This window comes from Eptesicus fuscus, chromosome 17 (assembly GCF_027574615.1).
Source record: "Eptesicus fuscus isolate TK198812 chromosome 17, DD_ASM_mEF_20220401, whole genome shotgun sequence".
Taxonomy (NCBI): Eukaryota; Metazoa; Chordata; class Mammalia; order Chiroptera; family Vespertilionidae; genus Eptesicus; species Eptesicus fuscus.
Window position 1 is genome coordinate 37,999,817 of NC_072489.1, and position 15,799 is coordinate 38,015,615.

At 35.1% G+C, this 15,799-nt stretch overlaps 2 protein-coding genes across 6 annotated transcripts in view; one reads left to right on the forward strand and one right to left on the reverse strand.

The window, feature by feature from the left end:
* Positions 1–3,305, forward strand: part of PDE6C (phosphodiesterase 6C) — a 38,255-nt gene extending 34,950 nt beyond the window's left edge. The window contains exons 19-22 of the mRNA XM_054728977.1: positions 541–615; positions 732–815; positions 1,162–1,318; positions 3,244–3,305. Of these exons, the coding sequence (XP_054584952.1) occupies positions 541–615; positions 732–815; positions 1,162–1,318; positions 3,244–3,305 (378 nt within the window). The remainder of the gene's footprint in view (positions 1–540; positions 616–731; positions 816–1,161; positions 1,319–3,243) is intronic.
* Positions 3,306–6,901: 3,596 nt separating this feature from the next.
* Positions 6,902–15,799, reverse strand: part of LOC103300037 (protein FRA10AC1) — a 33,928-nt gene continuing 25,030 nt past the window's right edge. For all 5 annotated transcript variants that reach the window (XM_054728813.1, XM_028133177.2, XM_028133178.2 and 2 more), the window contains 3 exons: positions 14,847–14,885; positions 9,419–9,497; positions 6,902–7,004 (listed from right to left, as the gene is read on the reverse strand). In XM_054728813.1, coding sequence (XP_054584788.1) covers positions 6,962–7,004; positions 9,419–9,497; positions 14,847–14,885 — 161 coding nt within the window. In that variant the 3' untranslated portion in view covers positions 6,902–6,961. The remainder of the gene's footprint in view (positions 7,005–9,418; positions 9,498–14,846; positions 14,886–15,799) is intronic.

Sequence of the window (15,799 nt, forward strand, 5' to 3'; positions counted from 1 at the left end):
AAGCCTGGCTCATGCCAATGTAAGGCAGCTAGTAGGTGTTCAATAAATTTGATATTGGGTTTTTAAAAAGGATATAAATAAACCCTTAAATATCTGCACGCTGTAATCAAGTAAAGCTGTGTTCTAGCCTTTGTGTGCATATGTGAGAATGCGGTGTGCATCACATATGCAGATAGATGCTAACAGAAGCAGGACAGAAGGCCTTGGGAGGTTCCAGAGCTTGAAGCATAATATAATGGAATTAAATATCTTCCCCATCTCCCTTTTTTATTGTTGAGAGACGGTGGCAATAGCAAATAGGAGGTAGGCAGTCCCAGAATAAGTCTGGAACACTGGTAAGAAGAGAAATTCTCCTTTCCCATTTCCATACCATCTGTAAATGACACCTTTTTAAAACCAAAGAGCATACGGTACGACAGTATGCTCATAGGTACCTCAAACAGTAACTATAAACCCTGTCTTAAATGTCATTCATACTAATACAATGCAGATTCTCTATTAATAAGTTGCTTTCATGAACCAAGTCTTTCTCATTTGCAGGTAGCACTTCTAGTTGCAAGTGAATTTTGGGAACAAGGAGATCTGGAGAGAATGGTGCTGCAGCAACAACCTATTGTAAAGACCTTGACATAAAAGACACACTACTTATTAAAAATTATCGATACAAATCAGTCTATTTTGTTTGCTGAACCTTAGAAAACTATCTTTAAAGGGTTTATTTTTCTTTCTAGCCTATGATGGACAGAAACAAAAAAGATGAACTGCCTAAACTTCAAGTTGGATTTATTGATTTTGTTTGCACTTTTGTATATAAGGTAAGTAAACAAATTATTTGGGTGAGAATTTTGCTTTCAAACTGTTAGCCAAATTCACAAAGACCCCACATGAAAAGCCATTAGTGGTGTCCTTCTTTCTCCAAAGTAGTTTGCGGTATTATCCTAATCTCTCATTCAGGAGTGGAAGGAGAAAGAACTCGGATGAGAGCAAATTGATTTAGGCAGGCAGGAAACGCAGCCCCTGCCTCTGTTCCCAAGGCACTGAGTTAAATTCGACCTAGCAGCTCTGAACACCGGAACATTTTCTTACAGCTCTTCTGCATATGGAAAGTACTGAATATTAACCATATAATTTAAGTAGTTTTTGACCCGAAATTCTCTGTAGGAGTTCTCCCGGTTTCACCAAGAAGTCACCCCCATGCTGAATGGCCTTCAGAATAACAGAATGGAGTGGAAATCCCTGGCTGATGAATATGATGCAAAGGTGAAGATAATGGAAGAGGAGGTGAAAAAGCAGGAAGAAGGAAACATGATTGAAAAAGGTTAGATGGAATTTGATTTTCCTTCTTGCAAGTAGCCAGAAGTCACATGACGAAAGCATAAAAAGTAAACACAAATATTAAACTTGCTTTATTGTATGGTCTGATAATTTTAAGACGTTAGTGGTTGTCAGGTTACACCCCCCCCCTGCCCCCGCCCCCGACACACAAACAGACCTTACTTAGAATTCCAGATGGAATTGGCTGGTCCAGTTGAGCTAGGGGTGGGACTAGGCTTCCTCATCCACTCTAGAAGTTGGCTCCTGAGGCACCTCCGCAGATACTGAGTTTTTAGAAATAACATGAAAACCATAAAATCAAAGGGATCAACAATTTTAGTCCCAACATTATGCATTCGCTGAAACTTTGAACAACTTGCTGAACCTCTCTAAGCTTAATATTCTTCTTTATATAATGAGAAGGTTTTACATATCTCCAGGTAGCCCTACATGTAAAGCAAAGCTGGCCAGCTGAATGAGGTGTCAACCAGTACTCCAAGACTTTGCCTGCCTGCGCCTCAAATGTCTCCACACACTGCTATTTTTCCTAATGAAATCTCTCCTCCTAAAATCACTTTGTTCGACTTTCTTCAGAAAACCTCTGTAAGACACTCAGGATCAGCTATTAGTTCATCAGATGTCTCAAAATGTCATCTTTAAAGTGGAATGTGAATATGATGACATTTTTTTCTTGAGAGTTCAGCACTCAAAAGTTTTGTAAGAAATTCTTATTGTTTAACAAAGAAATCATCTTTATCTGGAAAGGCCTTGCAAAACAGAAGATACAACAGTCCTTTTAGAGCGTTCTATTGTGTTTAGCAGTATTTTAAAGACTTCACAGAGGGAGAAAGTCTTTTGCTGAAGAGGTTAAGGATATCCTTCAACAGAATAAAAATAGGAGTTTTTGACTCCTTGATATCCATTCACTTCTGTACTTATTCGGTACAAGGCCCTGTGTTAGGAGGCCCTGGGGAGAGACTGGGCCCTTATCTCACAGATGGGGGAGCTAGATGTTAAAATAAATGAGTGCTTGGTTATCTAACTATCAAAAAAGCATGAGGTGTGTACCCGAGGAAGGATGCCTATGCTAAACTCTGAACTCCGGCTAAGCAAAGAGAGGTGGGGTTCAGAAGGGAGAGAAAGAAGAGCATATGTACAAAGGCTCTGAAGTGGTAATAAGCTTGGTGCAACTGGAGAACTTAAGGATACTAGACAGTAACCAGGGCAAAATATCAGATGAAGCTGGTCATACAGGCAGCCCTGTGTTGCCTTGAAGGCCTTACTAAGGATGCGTCCTCCAGAAAAGCTAGGGGAAGTCATTAAAGGGATTTAAACAGGAAAGCCATAATAACTAATTTGCACTTCAAAAAGATATAACAAAAGTGGTAATTTTACTGAGCAAGTGATATTTCTTAGTACAATTAAATTTAATCTTTCTCTCAATTTTATGATAAACAGGGTAATAGGGTATCAGGTCCTTTAAGTGGCTCCTGGCATTTAAAAAAATTTTTTTTAGTATTCAATATATTGAATGTGGATCTTCTCTACTTTATGTGCATAAAAATCACTGCTGAACTTTTATCCTATTACAGTGACAAGTTTCTGTGAACTAGGAACATCATTTTGTATTTCCAGGCAACAAGCTTTGTGCCTAGCCCAAAGCAACAACTCAGATTCCCAGATTGTGTACTTCAGTGGTTCTCTTGAGAAACAGATGTTATAATTGGCTAATTCTTTATTAGATTCTATTTTTTAAGTGGACTAATTCTGAATATGTATTTAAGTTTTTAAATAGTCAAGCCTTTAGTATTTGCTATAAGCTAAAACTAATTAAGCCATAAAGTTAATACTAATATCATTAGAGTTTTAGGATAAAAACACAATGTAGCCACAGACTCCCAATAATCGTGCTTTTCTCCTTTTTACTAGCTACAGAAGATTCAGGAGGTGGTGTTGATGACAAAAAGTCCAAAACATGCCTAATGCTGTAATATGTTCCCTTTGGTCTACATTTCAAATATTGTTTCTCCTTTTGAAGAAAAAGAGAAAACATTCAAAAGAACTTCAGCAAATTTCATTCAGCAAACCATCAAGTAACACAGTAAGAGGGGCTTCAGAAAAGCTCTTCTTGTGACTATCAGGGGAAAATACACTGCTAGCCAGAATACCTGAGGATAAAATAAAGTTCCACAAAAGTGCAAAATAAGATGAGAATGAGTGCATTTTTTGGTGCTAATCTGTTTTAAATTAAAAGATATAATTCCTTTTTAAAAGTGCTTATTAATTGTACTCATCTGCTAGGGCTTCCATAACAAAATACCACAGACTGGATGACTTAAACAACAGAAATTTATTTTCTCACCGTTCTGGAGGCTAGAGGTCCAAGTTCAAGATGTTGGCAGGGTTGGTTTCTCCTAGGTTTGCAGATGGCCAGCCTCTCCCTGTGTCTTTACATGGTCTTCCTCCTGTGTATTTGTGTCCTAATCTCTCATAAACACACAGTTGCATTGGATTAAGGCTCACTTATATGACCTCACATTACGTTAATTACCTCTTTACACACCCTATCTCCAAATATAGTCACAATGAGGTACTGGGCATTTCTATTTCAACATGCCTTTGTGGGGGGACACAATTCAGCCCATAACATTAATAATCATGATTTATACTCGAATCCCTTCCTGAACTAAAAATACCTCATCAACATGTCTTATTGTACGAGTATATATGGTATAAAATGTATAATGTATATAAATACTATATAGAAAACAAAATGAGTGGAGGGTTATTTAATCTGAACTGCTTATCATCTCTCTCCTCTACATTTTACCCTTGTTAATGGAATGACAAAGACTCCACTTTTGGCAGCTTATTAACTATGTCTTATCCTAAGAATTATCAATTTATAAGACATTACCTGGATAATCCTAATGCAAGTTAAACCAGCTAATAAATATTATGCATTATTCAGAAGAATATAATTTGATTATGTGACAATTTTATTATCAAAAGCCATTGGGAAGGACGTCGAGAGAGGTTACTTTTTAAAATGATTATTAGAACTATATATTGATTCTATGTATTTGTCCAGAGATGCTAAGGACAATCCACTACTTCTACTACATGGTGCATGTCAGGACATTAGAAAAACTTAACATTTCTTTACTTATCTATAACCACAGACTGAATTAGAAAACAGACCAAATAATAATTACATCATAGATTTTTTTATCAAAAGATATCTAAATTATAATGAAACAAATTGATGATCGAGCCTCTAATGTTTTGTTAAACAGGAGATATTAATTTTAAGCAGCCAAGAAATAACTTACCATTTGTTAGATTTTTGTAAGTTAGGTACTTAGAATCCTGACTGCTACTCTCACATAAGAATGTAAGGTCCATGAGATGAAAGTTTTTGTCCATTTTAGGATGTTTTATTCATAATGCCACCCGGGCACCTAGAGAAGTGCCTGGTGTTTAGGTGTTCAATAAATATTAATATTTTTAATAAATCTCATCACTCAGGTTTATAAATGAGGAGTGCCTGTAAGTTAATATTTTGAGGAAGAAAAAAAACTCAATATCTACAACCAAATAAGTGTTTTCTATTTAAGTGGATAAGTGGTACTATACATCTTATTTCTATTGCTTAAAATAATTTTGAAATTCCACTTCTAGGATTATCTTAGAGGCTGCATTAAAAAAATTTATTCTTTAGCTTTATGTAATTTTGGATCCAAAAATATCAGTCAGCTCAAACAACTTTCCTTCCTCATTCACTAAAAAGTGAATTGTGGGGAAGAAATGTGCCACCTCTTAAGGTCTGCAAAACTAGAAACTTCACTTACGAGTAAGTACATTTCATATTCCAAACCAATGGCTCACTGAACACCACTGACTGCACTATAGTCAAATTTGAAATAGGTCTGTGGGAGAATCAATCTTTAAACTTACCATCTTGAGGCCTTTCCAAAGACTCCTTAAAAATACGACTCCTATGATTTTCCATCCTGTATAATAAAAGCCTAATATGTTAAGTGTCCGATCTTCCAGTGACATGGCAACTGTTCAACAAATCAAAGCATAATATGCTAATGATATGGTAAGGCTGTTCAACCACTTGCTATGACGAGCACTGACCACCAGGGGGTAGACGCTCCAACTGGTAGGTTAGCTTGCTGCTGGGGTCTGGCCGATGGGGGCTGAGCGAGACGGGCTGGACACGCCCTCCAGTGGTCCCTCCCCGGCCCCGACTGTGCACTGGTGGTGTCCTCAGCCTGGCCTGCACCATCTCACAATCCAGGACCCCTCGGGGGATGTTGGAGAGCTGGTTTCGGCCCTATCCAGCAGGCCACTCCCCTTGGGAGGACACCAGACACAGGGCTCACGGCTGGCGAGTGCTGCTGCAGTGGTGCGAGCTTCTCCAATCAGGACTGATTGGGCAGGAGCTCATGGCAGGCACAGTGGGGCTGGCATGAGCGGGAGCATCAGGTAGGAGCTGTGGGCGGCGTTGGACTGCGGATTTTGGCCCAATCCCCTCAGGCCACCCAGAGGGACCCCACCCATGCATGAATTCATGCACTGGGCCTCTAGTTATGTATAAATGGATTAGATGTTGTGATTATATATAATGATGTACATTTACAAATAAAGTTGTTGTCCATTAACCATTCTTGCAATACCAAATGTCCTTATTAATCAAATCATGCATCTTTTCCTCTCTATCCACCTCTTTGCTCTTTATAAAAGTGGGACTTTATTTTTTTAATCAATAAATACTTTTGAAAATTTGATGAAAACTATAGAGCCTTCCCTCCAAAAAAACACTGAAGTTTTACACAGCTTCTAGGAGTGCTTAGCTCTCCTAAAACACACCCAATTACTCTTGGGGGTGTGGACCCCAAGTTAAGAAGTTACATTTTAGAATATATCTGTGCATTAAGTATATCCATACTTGCATGACTATCTGAGACAAGCTTTATTTTATGCACACTGTATTATTTAAATTATTGTGTAAACTCTGTTGGAGTCAACTTTTGTGAACACATCCTCTGTTTCAGACTACTGGGACCTCATTTGGTTCTCTATGGTATTTGCTTTGTAATCAATTACACACACTGACAAATCAAATTTGATTATAACTAACTCCCTTCAGTGGTAGAGGTGAGAAGGAAGCAACAGAAAGGTAAAGGGAAAAAAAGAGGCAGCTAGAAATAGGCAGTAATGTGAAACAGGTGCTCAAGAGAGGGATGCCAGTGTATCAAATGAAAGTAAAGAAGTTGAAGATATACTTAATCTACTTAATGATTTTTGTGAGATTCTAATAATGAGGCAAGGAAAGATAAACATGAATAAGTAAGAAGAAAACCCCCCAAAACCAAGAAATTGTACAATGTACTAGCTCCAACCTCTAGGAGCTACAGATGAAACAGAGTTGTAGATAAGCAACTCAAGAGATATTCAAAGTGTGGGGAAAGTGTCTCCACTAGCACTAACGAACTTCCAAAGCATCTGACGTCTTGAGAGAGGATGAATTTTTATTTCCAAAGACAAATCACTCAAACTGCAACTTGTAGATAAAACATTTCAGAAAAGTCCCGAAGTATATTTTTACATTAAGGAATATAGGCTTCTTTCTTCCATCTCACAGAAATAAATCTTGAAAATACTCATCAAATTCTTCTTCCCTATTTTAAAAAAAGGATACAAATTGATTAAAATAAACAGAAAAAAATGTTACTAGGTGACACAGATTAATAACAATATTTTAATTCAACATACTTGCTGATTTTTCTACATGTCAATATATTTCATGATTCATCCATTAAATAATTCTTAGCTTCTAGAACCAAAACTATACCCAGATTGACTGAAATTAAAATGTTTTATATGTTAGCACCTCTCCTTAAATGTATTTATTGCCTAAGATTTTACTTTGAAATACTTTATAAAATGTCATTTCTTTATTTACCTTTTTGGTTCACTTTATAACTTCTCTGTTCATTCTCATATTAACTTATAGTGTGAAATGAATGATATATAGAAATGAATGATATATATATAGAAATGAATGATATATAGAAATGAATGATATATATATAACCCATGGACACAGACAATAGTGCAGTGAAGACCTGGGGAAGGAGTGGGAGCAGGGAGGAGGGAGTCAATAGGGGGGGAAGGGTAATATCTATAATACTTTCAACAATAAAGGTATTTTTTTAAAAAAGAAATGAATGAAAAATAAACTATTTTAAAGAAATAGTCAAGTCTTACTCCTAGCATTAGGGAAAATATATTTAAACTTCAATTTTTTCTTACTAAAAGAAGAGTAAAATAGTAAATCTACCAGTAGATTATGTCTAAAACAAAGAATAGAACTCTGAAAGAGATATTAATTATATTTTAATGTGTTTAAATACTATAAAAATTATAAAGTACTAAATAAATATTAATGCTAGGAGCCAGAGTGGTACTGTGGAAATGGTACAGGTTTCCAAGTCAGACAGTGTTTAAGCCATAGCTTTGTCACTTATTAGCTGCGGGTGCAAGTTACTTAACTTCTCTGGGCTCAGTTTACTTTTCTGTAAGATAGAGAACATTACATTTCCTCATAGAGTTGCTGTAAGGATTAAATGTATACAAAGTTGCTTTTCTTCCTTCTGGGAATGGGGTATCAAGCTGAATAGTCAAATTCGGTGTACCAGTCTCTTTAGAAAATGTTCTTTTTAGATCAGAGATTCACAATGGGACTCTATCATTTGGTTTTAAATAACTGTGACTGCATAAAGCCCTCACAACCATGTCAAAATTGAAAAAAAATTTACAGAATCAGATAAAGTTGATTTAAGAATTATCTCTAACTTGGTATTCCCCATGCTACTGTTCCTTTCCCCTAGCATGGCAGAAGAAAGCAGTAGAATTTTCAAAATTATAGCAAGAACTTAAATAAGTAAAATTAGCTGAATCTCTGTGTGTACTCAGATGTTCAGTACTTGATCAATGTCAAGTTTTTATAAAGTCACAAAGAGTTCTGGATTTAAAAGCCTTCTTAGGATTTAATCAAGTGTCTTTATTGTCTAAAAAGGTGAGTTAACTCTAAAACCTATTCTGGTATTTTCAGCTGTAAAGCTATTCAAGGGGAAGTTATACAGTTGAAAGTTTAGCCAATAATTTAACATAACAATATTTTACTTATAGCAGTAACTTTTTATTAATGTGATGTATAATGACCACACGTGAGAATTCTTTGGCTAAAAAATAAATAAATAAAAAGAACAAAGGACACAGAAAAAAGTAATCTTTTTAAAACAAAACACTTCTTTCAAACACACCTGAATTCTATTAGTTTGAGAACATATAATTAACAAGATATTTTGTAATCAGCTTAAATTATTAAATTATGACTGATTCAACAGGTCTCTTTCTATTATGAACCAAACATGCGTAGGAACTAACAAAATGAGACTAAAATTTATTGAGCAATTACTGTATTTGTGGGTATTGTACCAGCTTTACATTCTTTGTTTCATCAAACTTTAATAATAAACTCTATGCAATAGATATCATTTTATCCTCTTTAAACAGATAAAGTTCAAGTGGTGAACATCCCAGTAGATGAAAAGAGTAGATACCATTCTATCCCATATATGGACAGCTCTTACAACCCATAGCAGAAAAAAATGCATGCAATGAGTTACCTGTCTTTGGGGCAAAGGGTGTTGGCAAGTAAATGTTACACCTGTATATATCTTCAAATAGCGTTAAGTTCAAGTTTATGATAATCAAAATATCATTGGCTGACTGCTCTAGAAGCTAGTAAACAACCCTTCTCTGAAGGAATCTAAACAGAAACCAGAAGGTCATCATCTATTAGGCTGAGGAAAGACTTACTCACCAAGAGGAAGCTGAACAAGTTGGTTCTTCATGGCTACAAACAATGGCTGGGTATAAACTGATCTTACCAGGCTAAGTGGCCCTTGGCATTAAACAGACATTCATGATGCTAAGTTTTTTCATTAACTGTTATCAAGAATGGCTGTGGTCAGAGCTTCCTAAACTGATGGAAAGGTGTGCATTATCTATTAATATTAGAACTTACTGTGATTTTTCATCCGTCTCTGGTAGTGGGCCCTTCCAAAGTTCAGATTCTGAGGTACTTTCTTCCTCATCAGAGCTTCCTGTTAATTTAAAAGAGATTTTTTTAAAAACATAAGTATTATATTTAAAACACATTTTGAAATACCCACCAATGCAATTAAATTAACTTCAGATTTAACTGCAGTTTAGCTTCAATTTTTATGGATCTCTGGAAATTTATTTCACTCTTCCAGACCAATAAATTCTTTCTAAAAATAAATAAATAATCTAAGATATACCAAAGAGTCTTGGCAAAAAGACCAAGGATTTAAAGTCTCATGGAAAACTTTTCTAAGTTACACTGAGTTAAAGTAGTAATTACAATATTAATTCTTATAAGGGAACTATCTCTTGCACTATACGTGGTTGTCCTTGATTAGTTTCTTAGTTTATTTTTTTTTGGTCATACATAAGACATGTAAATTAAGGGATTTTTGTAGAAAGTACATTAATGAGAAGAGGCCTATTTCAGTGAAGAAACAGGAATTCTCATGTTATTTATTAAGAGTAAAAATTCTGTAAACTTTCTCTTAAGGAAAATCTGGTAATACAGATTAGTTTAGGACATACATAACCTTTTGACCAGCAATGATGCTTTTAGGAATTTAATTATTTACTTAAAATAAGCACCTTAACTATATGTACAAAGATATTCATTGAATTATGATAACAACAAAAGTGAACAACCTAAATCCCCACCAATTAGGGGTTAAAGATTGGTTTAATAAATACTATACATATACCATATCTATATGTATTACCATGGAAAAATATCTGTTATATCAAATTTTTAAATATATTTTTATTGATTCTTTTTCTTTTTTTTCTTAGAGAGAGAGAAAGGGAAAGGGATAAAGAGATAGAAACATCAATGAGAGAGGAACATCATCAATCGTCTGCCTCCTGCACATCCCCTATTAGGGATCAAGCCTGATTCCACTGGGAATCGAACCAGTCCTCTTGTCTGGTATCAGAAAACTAGTGTAGGAAATCTGGAATCTGAAAAGTACTCTTGAGAAGGAATATGAGAGCAAGTGGTTGTAAGGCCTTTTAAATTAGCTGTCCACTTTCAAAGGCATTGTAGAATTTGTTCTCTTACATCATTAACAGGGTTACATCATAGTAATAACTTGATTTAGCCTAATTTCTGTGTGTGTGTGTTTTGTGTGTGTGTGTGGGGGGGGGGGGTTGTTTGTTTTTTCATAAAAATAAGAGAAGATTTGATTCTTCTCGCATATTCAGTTTGGGACACTGGTTGTTACTGAGTGGCAATATTGTTCCAGAGGCTTTGTAATGTAGACCTTTAGAAATGTACCCCCTCTTTTTGATCCATTTTTTGTTAGAATGTGTGCCAGAACAGATTCAGTTAGGATCAAAGTTCAGATACACATGTTGATTCAAGAATCAAAGTTCAACAGGTAAAAGGCTAGAACCACCATGGCAAATTAGTACTGTTTTATTTTTGTGGTGTTTAACTAAAGGACATTCTGTATTTACATTCTGTACTGACAGGCCAAATTTGTGTCAATTTTTTTTTAGACTAATGGTCATTTTTGGAGAAGAATTAATTATTAATGTAGTTACTTTGTGGCATATAATTTTATTGCCTTATAATACATATTTTAATATTTGATCATTTTTAGTTGACTAGTATAGGGTGATTGATTTGAAAAATGTCTATTTTGTCATAATTTAAAAATAGAAGTATCTTTATTATTTTTAATTAAACTGATTCCTATGATAACTGCTATAACCTACCAGAGATGGGAAGTGTGTGCTAAAGAAATAACAATTAGTACAATGGGCAATACAAAATGAAACTCTTGCATCAGTGTCAAATCTATGCAAACCTATTGGCAAGTGGAGATCAGAATTTAAGTCACTGACTCTGTGTTGGAAGTGGATCATGGAAGTCTTTAATGCAACCCTTAACCATGGAATGAATCTCTTACTGCGACACCTCCAATAACAGTGGCTGTCCAATTTATACTTGAACACCTCACTACTTCCTGAAGCAGTACAATCCTCCATTCTTGTCTTCAGATAGTTCTAACTGAAAATTTCTTCCTTAAATTAAGGCAAAACTCTGTCGTAGAGCAATTTTTATCCATGGGCTCTAGTTCTGCCAACCAGTCATCTGTCAGGATCCAAGGCAGGCGCCCCAGGTTATCTTATAAGGCCATATTGATAACTTTAAGTTAAAGTTACTTAGGAAACTGCAGTGAAAGAACACTGAGTCGTCTGTTCCTAAAAGCAGGAGATAAATCTCACATGTGAATTCCCTTATTAGAAATAAAGAACCCAGAGCCAAAGAATTTGTGTAAACAAACCTTGTCCCCTCTTTTCTAATTTACATCCAATCCCAAATTTTGTTTAAATTCCTCATTAATGACTACCCAAACCTTCTAATGAGTACTTTTTTTTCCCTTTTGTCCTATCAATTTCTTTACAAATTTATTGTTTCTTTGTCTAAAACTCATAAAAGGTACCTGGTTTGATCATTTCTTTGAGCTTCATTTTATAATCTGAACATCATATTATGACCTCCTATGTGCATATATTCTAATCTTATGTCAATTTTACTGTTACTCCAGCCATTAAGAACTTAGGAAGGATATGGGGATGTGGGGGGGAGGGGGAGGTAATTCTCCCCTTTCCCCAACACATCAAAAATAAGTCTCCCACATAGTAGTGGTCTTGCAAACATCTAGTTTCCATATCTACCTCCTTACCCCTTCCCTCCAATGTCTTCATATTTCTTCAAGCTAAACATCCACAGTTCCTTCAACCTTCCAAAGACACAATTTCAATTTGTGTCAATACTGTTGACAAGTTTTAAGTTTTCAATGTTCCCTTTAAATGTGATGCAAACTGCATACAATTTTCCCTGTATGCTTTGAATAATAAAAGCAGGTCTATCATCTTGATTTTTCTGGATAGTATATGATACCTAAGTATCTTGGCCTACAGCAGAAGTGGCAAGCCTCCAATTATGACAACAAATCAGTAGATCAGACTTTACAGACTTCCTTTTGATCTGACCAATTTTAGAGACTACAGAATCTGTTTAATGTGCAGTTTTTTTTCTCTTGTTATAACAACAATTATAGCTACAGGTTATCAAGGACTTAATTTGTATCAGACACATGATTTACCCATATTTTATCTCATTAAACTGATAATAATCCAACAAAGTCTCTTTATACATATTTGTACAGATAAAGAGTAAATGAAAGAATGAAAATAAGTCAAGACCTTTTAATAATGAAAAATTGGGATTGGAAAAGAACAATGTTTTTTCTTTATTAAATAGGCCTTCTCACTTTTCACTGCAATGCACTTTTGGAGATGGATAAAAATCAAAATAAAAATTTCCATTTTAATCTGTGTGTTTTTAAAAAACATACATATTTTCTACATCATCCCAGATAGCATGTCTGAGTCTCATGCCTGACTATGTTCTAGAAACTGTCACTATACTTTACCCAATTTAGAAGGAACTGTTGATAAATTTGTATTCACATGGGGAGGAAGAAAATGTTAGTTATTTAAACACTTCCAATATACTGAAAACAAAATTGGTGTAATTTAGGAATGCCTCCACTGATAATCCCCTTTTCATTAAATTTTTAACACTCAATATCCTAAACTAAATTCCTATTTTGCTATTTTTCTCAGTGCAAAATTTGAATATTAAACACTTACTAGTAAAAATTCTCCTTAAGAATTATACTATCCCTAGATGGTGTGGCTCAGTTGGTTGGAGCGTTGTCCCATACACCAGGAGGTGGCAGGTTTTATTCCTGGTCAGGGCATATACCCAAGTTTCAAGAGGTGGCTGATGGATATTTCTCTCTCACATGGCTGTTTCTCTCTCTCCTTCCTTCCCTCCCCACTTCCTCTTTCTAAAATAATCCATGGGGGGAAAAAAGCATCAGAGCCCAGCAGTTTAAAAACATAACTACCCAAGAATTACATACTTAACAAAAAGAATTATACTAAAATGCTAATAATGTTTACATTTGAATGGTGGGATTTGGAGTAATTACTAAAATTTTTCCTGCGTTTGCCACAGTAAACACATATTACTTTAAAATCAGGAAAAAAATTAAAATTTAAGTTTATACATTTCCAAATGAGCCTAGAAATTTTAAATTTCTGAACTTTTATAAAATAAGTCCAGATATTAAAAAATTGATTAGACATGCTATTGATTTACACTATATTGTTAGGCCCTAAGCCTACTGCAAAGTCTTTAAGAAATTCAACACTGTATTAGTTGAGATACAAGGATACTGTCTTTATATCACAAATGGATGTCCCCTTTTATGAACTCACAGGAGATTCTTTAACTTTAGCTTTATTTTGCTATTCTATCTTATTTTTCCATTTTTCTGATGTCACCGTTAAAAAAGCTGTGGAAAGTTGTGGCACATATACACAATGGAATATTATGCAGCTATAAAAAATAAGGACCTTCTACCCTTTGAAACAATATGGATGGACCTGGAGAGTATTATGCTAAGCAAAATAAGCCAGTCAAAGACAAATATCACATGATCTCACTTAAATGTGGAATCTAATGAACAAAATAAACTGACAAACAAAACAGACCCAGAGACATGGAAGCAAGCAACAGAGTGAACTTTCTCAAGAGAGAAGAGAAGCAGGGGGTGAGAAGAGATCAACTTATATACATATATGCATTACCCATGGACACAGACAACAGTGTGGTGAAGGCCTGGGGAGGGGGTGAAAGTTGGGGGGAGAGGGTCAATGGGGGGAAAAAATGGGAACATCTAACACTTTCAACAATAAAGATAAATTTTAAAAAATCTTATTGTATATATTTTTGTAAGTCATTGTGAATACTTTTTGGAATGTTGCAGGGAAAAAAGAATAAAATTTGTAGCAAATATTCCATAAATTTGGTTTGATCCAATCTTGTGAAAACCATAGGACTTACTAAAAAACTAACAACCATTTGTTTTCCATGCACAAATCACAAACTTCATTTGATCAATCAAAATTACCAAATGACAGAGATAACTCAGTCCTGTGCAACATAAGCAACATTTCTTAAATCTTAATCCACCTCCAACCCCATCCCTCCGTTTCTCTTCCTTCATAATCCATAATGTAAAATTTAAATGTATATCTATTGTATCCACAGAAAAAAAATTAATGCTCTCCTAATACTTGAGAAACTTTTAAGTGTTCTTAATTGAGGAAGAAATCATACATATCGGGTCTTTTTCTATGATTTTCTCACATAGTACAAAAACAAAAAATAATTTACATTAGAGCAAGTCATAATTCATGGGAAACCCAAATTGCAAATAACTTGAATTTACATATTTTTATTAAATAAACAGATACTTAATACTTACGGTTTACAGAATCTTGTGATTTCTTTGAGGATGGATGCCCTGAAAAGGAAACAGCATCATTTTGATAAGAATCCTCTTGCAGCAGTGCAACAGTCAGAGCTGTAACCAGAATTCTTCCCAACAGTCTTTTCATTATAGTCTTACAGAAAAGCGGTTCACTGTCTTCCAATCTTTGATGTTCCTTAGACTTATCTCCCTAATTAAAATGTTAGGTTCTTTGCAGGGACCGTTTATGCCTTCATATGGACTGGAATACCTAGCACAAAGCTTAAAAAATAATGAATACCTGTAAAAAAATCTCATGTTACTAAAAAAAAAACAAAAAAAAAAACCCAAACCCAACCCCATAGAGTCACTACAATAGAACCACTACTTTATACAGATGTTGAACATCTGAAATCTGTACAAATAAATACTTATTTTTCAAAATACTTTTCCAAAGATCCTATACAGGTGAGAATTCTCAGTAATTGAAAAATCACATGTACAATTATGTCATAAAACTAAAATATTCAGTTCTACAATGGTTATCCAGAGAATTCTTCCAAAAGAGTGCTACTGAAATGTGTAACAGGGACTTAACCTTACCTGAAGAGTGGGGTGAAGGGTGTCAGAAAAGGCCTTTCCAAGGAACTGAGCTTGGGAAAGGGGTGGTGGTGGGAGGGGAAGATCCTGAAGTTTCTGTCAAGTCAGTCTACCTAAGTTCTGCTCATACCTGCCAAAGCAGACTGGTCCTCAAAGTCAAGCTATTGATCTGTCTTTCTTACACATCCTCTCCATTCACCCAGCCACCTAGCCATCCAATTATCCATCTATCCATTCATCCAAACATCCACTTATGTAACATTTTATGTAACAGTAACCCGAGCTATGGGAATAGATGGGATCGTACAAGAAGATCAGAGAGAGAGAAGGAAGTTCAATAACAGCCTGAGCAACTCCAATATCTAAGG